General features: G+C 43.6%; 1 protein-coding gene across 1 annotated transcript in view; it reads right to left on the minus strand.

Moving 5' to 3' along the window:
* Window positions 1-4,677: 4,677 nt before the first annotated feature.
* Window positions 4,678-13,920, minus strand: part of serpini1 (serpin peptidase inhibitor, clade I (neuroserpin), member 1) — a 20,958-nt gene continuing 11,715 nt past the window's right edge. The window contains exons 7-9 of the mRNA XM_087795423.1: window positions 5,158-5,244; window positions 4,913-5,002; window positions 4,678-4,859 (exon numbers count right to left, since the gene is read on the minus strand). Of these exons, the coding sequence (XP_087651549.1) occupies window positions 4,786-4,859; window positions 4,913-5,002; window positions 5,158-5,244 (251 nt within the window). The 3' untranslated portion in view covers window positions 4,678-4,785. The remainder of the gene's footprint in view (window positions 4,860-4,912; window positions 5,003-5,157; window positions 5,245-13,920) is intronic.

A 13,920-nucleotide genomic window follows, 5' to 3' on the forward strand; every position in this document is an offset into this window, starting at 1 on the left:
CAACTGTTTCATTAAAACATCATCAACTGTTTCATTAAAACATCATCAACTGTTTTATTAAAACATCATCAACTGTTTCATTAAAACATCATCAACTGTTTCATTAAAACATCATCAACTGTTTCTTTTAAACATCATCAACTGTTTCTTTTAAACATAATCAACTGTTTCATTAAAACATCATCAACTGTTTCATTAAAACATCATCAACTGTTTCATTAAAACATCATCAACTGTTTCATTAAAACATCATCAACTGTTTCATTAAAACATCATCAACTGTTTCATTAAAACATCATCAACTGTTTCATTAAAACATCATCAACTGTTTCTTTTAAAAATCATCAACTGTTTCTTTTAAACATCATCAACTGTTTCATTAAAACATAATCAACTGTTTCATTAAAACATAATCAACTGTTTCATTAAAACATCATCAACTGTTTCATTAAAACATCATCAACTGTTTCATTAAAACATCATCAACTGTTTCATTAAAACCTCATCAACTGTTTCATTAAAACATCATCAACTGTTTCATTAAAACATCATCAACTGTTTCATTAAAACATCATCAACTGTTTCATTAAAACATCATCAACTGTTTCATTAAAACATCATCAACTGTTTCATTAAAACATCATCAACTGTTTCATTAAAACATAATCAACTGTTTCATTAAAACCTCATCAACTGTTTCATTAAAACATCATCAACTGTTTCATTAAAACATCATCAACTGTTTCATTAAAACATCATCAACTGTTTCATTAAAACATCATCAACTGTTTCATTAAAACATCATCAACTGTTTCATTAAAACATCATCAACTGTTTCATTAAAACATCATCAACTGTTTCATGAAACACACATGTTAGCGTGAAGCTTCACAAACATCAACATTCGATTCCACGTCCTTCACTCGACGACTCTTTATTTCTCTCACACTAAAGCAAACGTCATGAAATGGTAACACATTCATGTTTTATTGAGTAAAAGACTGAACACAGCTGGTGTTACATTGTATAAACAACAACAGTATAGTTAATACACTCCACGTGGTCTCTATGGTAACGACCCGCCCTCTTATATCAGCTGCTCGATGTCATAAGGTTTTCAGTTACCAATGTTTACAACAAGTGTTCGTATATAATACTGAGCATGAACGTGTTCGTATACAATACTGAGCATGAACGTGTTCGTATATAATACTGAGCATGAACGTGCTCGTATATAATACTGAGCATGAACGTGTTCGTATACAATACTGAGCATGAACGTGTTCGTATATAATACTGAGCATGAACGTGTTCGTATACAATACTGAGCATGAACGTGTTCGTATATAATACTGAGCATGAACGTGTTCGTATATAATACTGAGCATGAACGTGTTCGTATATAATACTGAGCATGAACGTGTTCGTATATAATACTGAGCATGAACGTGTTCGTATATAATACTGAGCATGAACGTGTTCGTATAAAATACTGAGCATGAACGTGCTCGTATATAATACTGAGCATGAACGTGTTCGTATATAATACTGAGCATGAACGTGCTCGTATATAATACTGAGCATGAACGTGCTCGTATATAATACTGAGCATGAACATGTTCGTATATAATACTGAGCATGAACGTGTTCGTATATAATACTGAGCATGAACATGTTCGTATATAATACTGAGCATGAACGTGTTCGTATATAATACTGAGCATGAACGTGTTCGTATATAATACTGAGCATGAACGTGTTCGTATATAATACTGAGCATGAACGTGTTCGTATACAATACTGAGCATGAACGTGTTCGTATATAATACTGAGCATGAACGTGTTCGTATACAATACTGAGCATGAACGTGTTCGTATATAATACTGAGCATGAACGTGTTCGTATATAATACTGAGCATGAACGTGTTCGTATATAATACTGAGCATGAACGTGTTCGTATACAATACTGAGCATGAACGTGTTCGTATATAATACTGAGCATGAACGTGTTCGTATATAATACTGAGCATGAACAGGTTCGTATATAATACTGAGCATGAACGTGTTCGTATATAATACTGAGCATGAACGTGTTCGTATATAATGCTGAGCATGAACGTGTTCGTATATAATACTGAGCATGAACGTGTTCGTATATAATACTGAGCATGAACGTGTTCGTATATAATACTGAGCATGAACGTGTTCGTATATAATACTGAGCATGAACGTGTTCGTATATAATACTGAGCATGAACGTGCTGGTATATAATACTGAGCATGAACGTGTTTGTATATTATACTGAGCATGAACGTGCTCGTATATAATACTGAGCATGAACGTGCTCGTATATAATACTGAGGATGAACGTGTTCGTATATAATACTGAGCATGAACGTGTTCGTATATATAATACTGAGCATGAACGTGCTCGTATATAATACTGAGCATGAAAGTGTTCGTATATAATACTGAGCATGAACGTGTTCGTATATAATACTGAGCATGAACGTGTTCGTATATATAATACTGAGCATGAACGTGCTCGTATATAATACTGAGCATGAAAGTGTTCGTATATAATACTGAGCATGAACGTGTTCGTATACAATACTGAGCATGAACGTGTTCGTATATAATACTGAGCATGAACGTGCTCGTATATAATACTGAGCATGAACGTGTTCGTATACAATACTGAGCATGAACGTGTTCGTATATAATACTGAGCATGAACGTGTTCGTATATAATACTGAGCATGAACGTGCTCGTATATAATACTGAGCATGAACGTGTTCGTATACAATACTGAGCATGAACGTGTTCGTATATAATACTGAGCATGAACGTGCTCGTATATAATACTGAGCATGAACGTGTTCGTATATAATACTGAGCATGAACGTGTTCGTATACAATACTGAGCATGAACGTGTTCGTATATAATACTGAGCATGAACGTGTTCGTATATAATACTGAGCATGAACGTGCTCGTATATAATACTGAGCATGAACGTGTTCGTATACAATACTGAGCATGAACGTGTTCGTATATAATACTGAGCATGAACGTGCTCGTATATAATACTGAGCATGAACGTGTTCGTATATAATACTGAGCATGAACGTTCTCGTATATAATACTGAGCATGAACGTGTTCGTATACAATACTGAGCATGAACGTGTTCGTATATAATACTGAGCATGAACGTGTTCGTATATAATACTGAGCATGAACGTGCTCGTATATAATACTGAGCATGAACGTGTTCGTATACAATACTGAGCATGAACGTGTTCGTATATAATACTGAGCATGAACGTGCTCGTATATAATACTGAGCATGAACGTGTTCGTATATAATACTGAGCATGAACGTGTTCGTATATAATACTGAGCATGAACGTGCTCGTATATAATACTGAGCATGAACGTGTTCGTATATAATACTGAGCATGAACGTGTTCGTATACAATACTGAGCATGAACGTGTTCGTATATAATACTGAGCATGAACATGTTCGTATATAATACTGAGCATGAACGTGTTCGTATATAATACTGAGCATGAACGTGCTCGTATATAATACTGAGCATGAACGTGTTCGTATATAATACTGAGCATGAACGTGTTCGTATATAATACTGAGCATGAACGTGCTCGTATACAATACTGAGCATGAACGTGTTCGTATACAATACTGAGCATGAACGTGTTCGTATATAATACTGAGCATGAACGTGTTCGTATACAATACTGAGCATGAACGTGTTCGTATATAATACTGAGCATGAACGTGTTCGTATATAATACTGAGGATGAACGTGTTCGTATATAATACTGAGCATGAACGTGTTCGTATATAATACTGAGCATGAACGTGTTCGTATACAATACTGAGGATGAACGTGTTCGTATATAATACTGAGCATGAACATGTTCGTATATAATACTGAGCATGAACGTGTTCGTACACAATACTGAGCATGAACGTGTTCGTATATAATACTGAGCATGAACGTGTTCGTATATAATACTGAGCATGAACGAGCTCGTATATAATACTGAGCATGAACATGTTCGTATATAATACTGAGCATGAACGTGTTCGTATATAATACTGAGCATGAACATGTTCGTATATAATACTGAGCATGAACGTGTTCGTATACAATACTGAGCATGAACGTGTTCGTATATAATACTGAGCATGAACGTGTTCGTATATAATACTGAGCATGAACGTGTTCGTATATAATACTGAGCATGAACGTGTTCGTATATAATACTGAGCATGAACGTGTTCGTATATAATACTGAGCATGAACGTGTTCGTATATAATACTGAGCATGAACGTGTTCGTATATAATACTGAGCATGAACGTGTTCGTATATAATACTGAGCATGAACGTGTTCGTATATAATACTGAGCATGAACGTGTTCGTATATAATACTGAGCATGAACGTGTTCGTATACAATACTGAGCATGAACGTGTTCGTATATAATACTGAGCATGAACGTGTTCGTATATAATACTGAGCATGAACGTGTTCGTATATAATACTGAGCATGAACGTGTTCGTATATAATACTGAGCATGAACGTGTTCGTATATAATCCAGGTGAGAAGCTGCTTTTGTTGTCCAATATTTACACATTCGTCGTCCAGTATCAAAACACTGATATATGTGTGTTTTAATCGTATAATATATCTTTATACATCTTCACAAACAGCATCAGACAGATGGTGGGCGGGGTCTATGATTGGCAGGTTACAGGCAGTCGAACTGGTGTTCCGGCTCGATGACGTCGGGGGTCAGAACTCTGCCCATGAACATGATGGTTCCTGAGAGAAGACGCTCGTCAAACACCATCATTTCTTTATCTTTTCAATCTCACCTGTTCTGCGGCTGCGGACGATGAAGAAGAAGGGGTGGTCGGCCATGACTTGAGGGTACAACACCATGTTTCTGTTCATGGCCATCAATCCTAAGACAAAAAACAATATTTACCCACAATTCTTTCATCATGACTTCACTGTGGCTTTATTCCATTATCGCCACTAGAGGGCGTTACAACTTGTGTAAATAAAGTTCCATCTAATTCTGTGAACTTGTTCTTCGGGACCATCAAGAAGGTTTTACCAGATCCTGCTGCTCCTTCTGCTCCGTCCTCCGTCACCTCCAGGTACGACTTCTGCACCGCCCGGGAAACAAAGAGGCCTTTTCCATCTGTTTGAAGACGAGACATGAACCGAAAGTTACGTATGTAACTACAGTTCTATGAGTCCTGGATGACCGCCAGAGGCAGTGCTTAAAGCACTGAATGTATCCATCTCGCGCATGCGCTGTTCGAGTGTTAATACCAACAAAGTCAATTGTGACCCCTGATGACCCCGGGTAGGGTATATCTTCCGGTGACATCAGAGGATCTGTTCCTGCAGAATCTTCTCCCAAAGTCACAAGGATTCTGAGTGACAGAACGCTCTGGCGGTCATCCAGGACTCATAGAACCGTAGTTACATACGTAACTTTCGTTCTATTTCATCCTTACTGACCGCCAGAGGCGGTGCTTCAAGCACCGGATGACCCATAACAACAAGGTCACGAGGAATCCCAGTACATACCTCATTGAGAGGAAGCAGCAGAGTCGGGAAACAGGACCACACCTAATGGATGAGGAGTGGCGACGTTCACCCGATAGAACCTGAAAAAAGTGCTTGGTGAGGCCCATGACGCTACCTCACAGATGTCCTCCAGGGGTAACCCGCGTAGGGTCGCCCATGACGTAGACATCGCTCTGGTAGAGTGGCACCTCACCCCGGATGGCAGGGGGTGACCACTTCCTTCATATGCGTGGGTAATAACATCCTGATTCCGGTCCCCGGGCAAATACATTGCTCTCAGGCTGGCCAGGCGTGGAGCCGCCCAGGTCCCGGGATGCTTGCAGCAGCTGTGCAGACCTGGTGCCCCACTGGTGGTTTATATGCGATACGGTCAACACATCGTCTGACCGCACAAGCACATGTCGCCCTCTCAGGAAGGGAAGAAAGTACTACAGGGCCAGATACACAGCTCGTAGCTCTAGAACATTGATATGCTCCGAGCAGTCCGAGCAGACCACAGCCCCTGGGCTGTCCGGTTTTGCTACACTGCACCCCACCCCGAGAGGGAGGCATCTGAGATCACGGTGGCGGCAGCCGTCAGTTTGCCTAGGAGTCGCAGAAACTCCACGTAATGCAACCACATGCCCCTGCAAAAGAGGGGAAGGAGGCAGAGGATGTTGTCCACCCGCTGTGGTGACAGCCAGGCCTTCATTGAGACGGTATCGAGTGTCATCCCGAGAAAAATTGTGCTCTGCGAGGGAACCAGGCAACTCTTTGTAGAGTTCACCCTGAGACCTAGTCGAGACACATGGGAAAGAAGGCTTGTGGTGTCCAGGGTCACCCAAGACCGGAACGGAGCACAGATGAGCCAATCGTCTTTTAGGGCAGGATCTTCATGCCCTGCGACTGCAGGGGCGAGAGGGCTGCCATCACAACCCTGGTAAATACCCGCGCCGAAAGGGAGAGGCAAAACGGGAGCACCCTGAACTGAAAATGACATCCCTGAAAGGCGGACCTCAGGAACTGTCTGTGGTGTTGTGCTATGGGCACATGAAAGAAAGCATCCTTCGGGTCTATTGAAGTAAACCACTCCTCTCTGGAAACAGTGCGCAGAACCTCTGCAGGGCTGAGCATGTGGAATTTCAAGACCTTCAGGAACTTGTTGAGTCCCCTCAAGTCGAGGATAGGCCGGAGTCCGCCATCTATCTTTGTTACCAGAAAGTAAGTCGAGTAGACCCCTCCTGGTTGTAACAGGGGATCTATCTGCTCGATTGCACCCTTGTCCAGGAGGACGGACAACTCCTGGTTGAGGTTTTGGGCTTTTGCCGGGTCGCGTATGATGGTCATCTTGACCCGGCCAACGGTTGGGGGCCGGCGTCGGAACTGAAGTTTGTACCCGTTGGTCAAGGTGGAGAGCACCCAAGGGTCCCGGGTGGAAGCAGCCCAATAGCTGAGCTGCTGCTGGGAAAAACAGCCGACGGCCGACCCTAATGCCTCAGTGCCTGGTCCCCCGACCTCGAAAGGCTCTGGAGGTATGGCGGACAGTATGTGAGGCCTGAGGTTGCCCAGAGGGCAGCCGCTCAGGGGCTCGAAAAGTCTATGCCGCCTGCTGAGCAGGCTGTGGACGTGGGCGCTGAGACCTGAGGTAGCCTCTGGGGTACGCCTGTGGATGAGAGCGGCGCTGGGGGGGAGCTGAAGAACCCCTAGGTCTGCCCGGAGGAGGCACACTCCTGCGAAGCCCGGACAGCTGCTGTTGAGTCTGTCTGGCTTGGACAGCTCGCTCAAGTGCCTCTAGCGCTGCAGGTCCAAACAGTTCCCCCGGTTCCACTGGAACACTGCGGAGGGTTCTCCTGCATGCCTCTGTCAGAGGTGATTATGCCAGCCAAACCTGGCGGCGAGCGTGGACGAGAGTGGACATCAACCGCCCCAGCTCTCTAGACATCAGCGCGAATGCCTGAAGGGAAACGTCACTGAAATTATGGACAGAAGCATCCAGTAGAGTCTCTTGTATGGATGCTGATAAAGCAAGCATCAAGTGGGACATAGAATTAACTATGCGTCCCATGCGTGCTGCTGCGTCATAGGCTTTGGAGAGCAGATCATCCGTCACCCGACACTGGGGATGAGGACACCTCACCTCCGGTCTCAGAGCCTCATCAGGTGAGACAATCAATGCAGCTATTGTGGGCTCAACCGCTGGTATGCGGCCCAAGCCAAACTTGGGTGCATCCTGCATAGCTACCAGGGTCCGGCCGTCTAAAGTTGTATGAGAGAAGGCTCTAGAGCAGTGGTTCTTAACCTGGGTTCGATCGAACCCTAGGGGTTCGGTGAGTTGGTCTCAGGGGTTCGGCAGAGCCTCTGCCGCTGAGATCCGGACACACCCGAATTATCGTGAAAATTCATGATGACACGCCTCGCTTGGCCATCACTGGCTGCAGATGATCTTAACACCTGCTTAACACCTCAAAGACCAAGAAGCTGGACTTGGACCTTTGGAGGTCCAGGACAAAGCCACGTCCAGTGTCCATCAGAGGCGACAAGGTGGAGATAGTTGACAACTATAAGTACCTCGGTGTGTGGCTGGACAGTAAACAGGACTGGTCCTGCAACACAGGCCAGGTATATAAGAAAGTTCAGAGTAGACAGTAATTTCTGAGGAGGCTTCAATCATTTAACATCTGCAAGAAGCTCCTCTGCATGTTCTACCAGTCTGTGGTGGCCAGTGTCCTGTTCTATGCTGTGGTGTGTTGGGGTGGGAATGTGTCCAAGAGGAGTGTCAACAGGTCAACAGGTTGGACAGATTGATCAGAAAGGCTGGCTCTGTGGTTGGCATGAAGCTGGACTCACTGGTGACAGTTGCTGAGAGGAGATCATTGAACAAACTACTGTCCATCATGGATGATGACAGTCATCCTCTCAACACTGTCATCAGTGAGCAGAGAAGCAGATGAAGCACGAATGCTCCTACCAGGTGCAAAACAAATAGACTCAAGGACTCATTCATTCCTCGGGCTATTAAATTGTACAATTCTGAGTTTGGGGGCAGGAGTGGAGTGAGAGTATCATGATGTTTTATTCTATGTTAGTCTTTGTATCTTTTGTCTTTGTTATTTTTCTTTGATCTTTATCTTTATCTTTATCTTTATCTTTAGACTTAGATTGTATCATCTTGTTCTTTCTCTTCATTTGTCTTTGTTTTTGTTCTTATTTTATTTTATTTATTTATTTTTTATGAAAAATTTCTTATTTGCTGTGTCTAATTGGAAAACAATTAGGGAATTTAGTGCGCTCAGTAGTCAACGTGTGACTTTCGTGGTAGTACGTCGTGTGATTTCTTTGTTCATATTTTAATCCATACTAACTATGTCGGGAAAAGGAAAAAAGTGGTTGGACGAATATGTACAACATAGATTCACGTGGGCGTCCTATCTGCATGATTTGCAACGCCAAGTTGAGCACCGGAAAAACTGAAGGAACACTTCTTGTAGCTAAGTGGAGACGGGGAATACAATAAGTCATATTTTATTTTTTACTAATTGAGGGGTTCGGTGAATGCGCATATGAAACTGGTGGGGTTCGGTACCTCCAACAAGGTTAAGAACCACTGCTCTAGAGTCCCTCCAGCATGCATGCAACTCCCTCAAATATTCGTCAGATGGAGGCACAGTAAAGTTGGCGGGAGCTGATCCACGCCTGAAAAAGGCACTGGCCGAAGCTGGCTGAGCCTGCGGTAAATCCAACTGAATGATGGCCCCCATAGAGCCGTCTTCAGAACCAACAGTAGAGTTGTGGGCTGAAGAACGGGAGCCCGCCGCGGAGGTGTGGGAGGCTACATGCCGTGGCAGCACATCCTCTCCATATTCGGCGAACTCAGTGGCTGAAGCTGCCATCGAGATTACATCTTCCTCCGGTTCCAAGATGGCTGGAGGAGGAGCAGGATCACCCAACTCTCTTTCACCAGTCCCAGACTTGAAGGCCAGGAAGAAGGATCTCATTTGATTAACCTCCTCTGTTGATTGGTCCACCTTGGAAGCAAGTCCGGACTCTTTAACCTTCTTCCTAGAAGTGGGGCCTCTAGTCTCAGCAGCCCGCCGTTTAGATCGGCCGGATTTAGTTGGAGTCTGCCGCTGGGCTGAGGTCAACTGCTCAGGCAACAAAACGAGGCCCAACAGTTGTTCCACCTCAGCAGGTCTGACAGCCCTTACTCCCCGGGGCATGAAGCTTCAGTTCATGCAGGGATCTTCTGAAAGACCTTCCCTCAGATGCTCGAGACCAAGGCATGAGGGACACATATCATGGCCATCTTCAGGCTGCAGAGAGGCCATACAGGCTGAGCAAGAGTGGCCGCCAAGCATGTTAATAACGAGCGGAAGGCCACACAGAGAAAACAACAAACGCTGGGAGCGGGAGCGAAAACACAGCCTTCACCAACGAGTGTTACACATATGAGATAGAAGTACCACAAATGCTGGGAGAGGGAGCGAATACGCTGTCGTCACCAACAAATGTAAAAAATAACCAAACTAGTGCAATAGGTTGCACCGGCACTCAATAACGGTAGCTGTATATCAGCGGTATAAAATGTCGGGAGAGGGAGCAATAACACTGCCGTCACCAAAGAAAATCAAAATACAACCAAAGCAAGTACAACAGGTTGTACTGATATTTAATGATAGATAAATAAATATTTAGTGTACAAATGTCGGGAGAGGGAGCAAATACACTGCCGTCACCAAAAGAAATCAAAATACAACCAAAAGCGAGTACAACAGGTTGTACTGATATTCAAAGATATATAAAAATTTAGAGTACAATGTCGGGAGAGGGAGCGAACACACTCCGTCACCAACAAAGAATTAATGCAACCAAAGGCGAGTAGGTTGCACCGAACAAAATGTAATAAGAAAAGTTGGTACTTAGCCAAACGATGACGATCCGAGGCGGAAGTGTCCACGGGGAGCCTCTACAACTTTTCAGCGTCAAAGTTCGTTGCAGCCTCTGGAGTGCGAAAGGTTCGCAGTTCCGACAAGTCACGAGACTACCAGCAACGCACAAAAGAACTAGTCCTTTGATCTAGCTCGGTGACATGCGGTCTACCTGCGCAGCGAGAAGATGAAAAGGAACAGATCCTCTGATGTCACCGGAAGATATACCCTATCCGGGGTCGTCAGGGGTCACAAGTGACTTTGTTGGTATTAACACTCGAACAGCGCATGCGCGAGATGGATACATTCAGTGATTTAGGCACCGCCTCTGGCGGTCAGTAAGGACGAAATAGAACTATGGTTTGATCCAAGGTCGTTTATACATGTACATGTTCTCATGGGGCCACAAGATATTTTCTTAGAGAATCAAAGAAATAAGAAAAGGAAAATATATTACTTTACTTAAATACTTTCAAAAAAAACAAAAAAAACATAAAACAACGTTTATATTTATATATTTTTATATTTTCTTTTATTCTTTTTTTTGGCACAAGAATAGATACATAATAATAATAACATGGTCATTTGAAACTAAATAAATACAACTGTTATCATCATAGCTCGTCGCCGTTTCTCTCCAGTCCAGTGCAGTTTCTTTGGCTTCTCGAGGGTCTGTGTCTGTACATGTTGCTGAAAGTCTGCAGCTGTGCAGATGTTGTAGGGTTTGGCGGTCCTCACAGCAGCCTACAGGCTGCCCTGTTGGTCTTCCCCCACCGTAGCAGGTTGTCACCTGTCTTTGCCACCTTTGCCCGATTCAGGGCAACCCAGTTCCATCTGGGCGTTCTCGGCCCCCCGGGGGCAGGGACTCGCTGGGGGGTTGGAGTGCCCTGTTGTTGTTCGGGTCAATCCTCTTCCATAGCTTGATCCTGAGAGACTCTGGTGACTTCCCCCACCTAGGCCTTGGACAGTCATGAAGCTATGACGAGACCTCAGTCGCCTCCTGGTGCCCATGTAGTGGATGCCTGGGGTCATTCTGCTGTTTGTCTCCCTCGGTCCTTGCTTGGACATCTTTTCCAACCTCCAGGTTGCCTGTGATGGTGCGGCATGTTTAGCTCCACGTCAGCCTTTGGGAAATGGGATAACCTCTGCCGTAGTGCAGCGCAGTACTCAGCAGTAGAGTAACACAAGGCCAGTGCTGTCTGCTTGGCAGATTTGGGTTCTGCTCCCCAGCTGTAGTTGGCGAGGTTGGAGAGAAGGTTGTTGCGGGAGGATACCTTCTTCCTAAGCTTGGTGATGTGCTTTAAGGACAGAGTTCTGTCAAGGTAAATTCGCTGTTCTGGTTCTGTTGGATCTGTCCTCAGCCTTTGACACAGTTGATCACCAGATCCTGCTGAGAAGACTGAGGGATGAAGACTGTCTGGGTCTGTGTTACAATGGTTCTCATCTTACCTTTCTGGGCGCAGTTTTAGTGTATCTGCCAATCAAATGAGGTCTGAATCGGCAGATCTTATGTGTGGAGTCCCTCAAGGTTCTGTTCTGGGTCCTTTATTGTTTTTGCTGTACTTGATTCCCCTCGGTAAAATCATTCAGAGATTTGCTGATGTTTCTTATCACATGTTTGCTGATGACATCCAGCTCTACTGCTCTGTTGATCAACTGAGCTCCAGAGGCTGAACTTAGTCAATTGTTGCTAGAAATCAAACAACGAGTGAAAACACTTTGAAGCTAAATGTGGACAAAACTGAAACTCTGGTGATTGTTGATGATAAGATTCCAGGGTTGAGTCAGTACTTGAGTGACTTAGGTCAGTCTGTCAAACTGAGCCTGAGAAACCTGGGTGTTGTATTTGATAAAGACATGTTTCTTGTTCAACACTGAAGAAAACTGACCAGAAACTGTTTCCTTCAACTGAGAAAAATCTCTAAACTTGCCTGGACTATTGTAACAGTTTGTTTTCATGTCTTAACAAGAAGGATCTTCTCGCCTGCAGTTGATTCAGAACTCTGAGCCGCTCTAGTAGAAGAACTCACATTTCTCCGATCCTTAAAACTCTTCACTGGCTTCCAGTTTCTTTCAGGATCAACTTTAAAATTCTGGTTCTTACTTTCAGATATATTCATGGTCAGACCTTCCATCAGTGATCTGATCCAGCCTTACACCCCAGCTCGGGCTCTGAGGTCTGTGGATCAGAATCTACTGATGGTTCCTTGCACACGGTTCAGGACCAGAGGAGAGAAATCCTCCCAGAACAGTGGTTGGCTTGTAGACGGAAGTGATGGTTAACTTGTCCGTTTTGACTGAGAATTCCAGGCCATCGGCAGAGGGGTCAGAGCTGCCCTTTACAGTGGTTTTATCTCGTACTTAGGCGGCGCTTCTGTGGACGGGACTGCCATGGAATATCTCAAGGTTCCTGCGCGGGATCTTTAGGACGCAGTCGTTTGGTGTGTGTTGGAGGCACAAGACGTCGGTATCCAGTTTATCGAGCAGGTCTTTCCTCACCGCTGATAGACCTTCAGTATTGAAGCTTATCATGTCGAACTTCATCCTCAGGGCCGAGAAGCTTTTGCCACCGAAGGATGTAGAGAGAGATGAGCTACAGCAGGAGGACTAACAGGTCCACCACGAGAAGGTTTGCTACTCACACTATATTTTCTCTTTCATTGTTTTTGTTGTGCACGAGAGAAACTGCAGCTCCACGAGTTTTGAACATTTTGAAGTAAACGATGCAAACTTTCTTCGACGTCTCCTGAACTGAACACAAATAACCTGAACGGTTCATTTTCATGTTTCACACGGAGCTGATGTTCTGATGGTTCTGGAACCAGCAGCAGAGTTTCTACGAGTGAACGTCTACGATGAAGAAGTTGAAACACATCAACACATTACATCGTGTCCTCAGGAAAATAGTCGAGATGTTCCAGGACTAGGAACACGGATCCACAAGATTCTAGTGCATTTTTATCAAGAACGTGAAGATTCATTTCTAATAGACTTCATGTTCTTCATGTTCCTGATGTTCTTGATGTTCTTGATGTTCTTGACGTTTTTAATGTTCTTGATGTTATTGATGTTCTTGACGTTTTTAATGTTCTTGATGTTCTTGATGTTCTTGATGTTGTGGACGTTTTTAATGTTCTTGATGTTCTTGATGTTCTTGATGTTCTTGACGTTTTTAATGTTCTTGACGTTTTTAATGTTCTTGATGTTCTTGATGTTGTGGACGTTTTTAATGTTCTTGATGTTCTTGATGTTCTTGATGTTCTTGACGTTCTTGATGTTGTGGACGTTTTTAATGTTCTTGATGTTCTTGACGTTTTTAATGTTCTTAATGTTCTTGATGTTCTTGATGTTCTTGATGTTGTGGACGTTTTTAATGT

The sequence above is a fragment of the Callionymus lyra genome, chromosome 7 (assembly GCF_982586985.1).
Source record: "Callionymus lyra chromosome 7, fCalLyr1.hap1.1, whole genome shotgun sequence".
In the NCBI taxonomy this organism is placed as follows: Eukaryota; Metazoa; Chordata; class Actinopteri; order Syngnathiformes; family Callionymidae; genus Callionymus; species Callionymus lyra.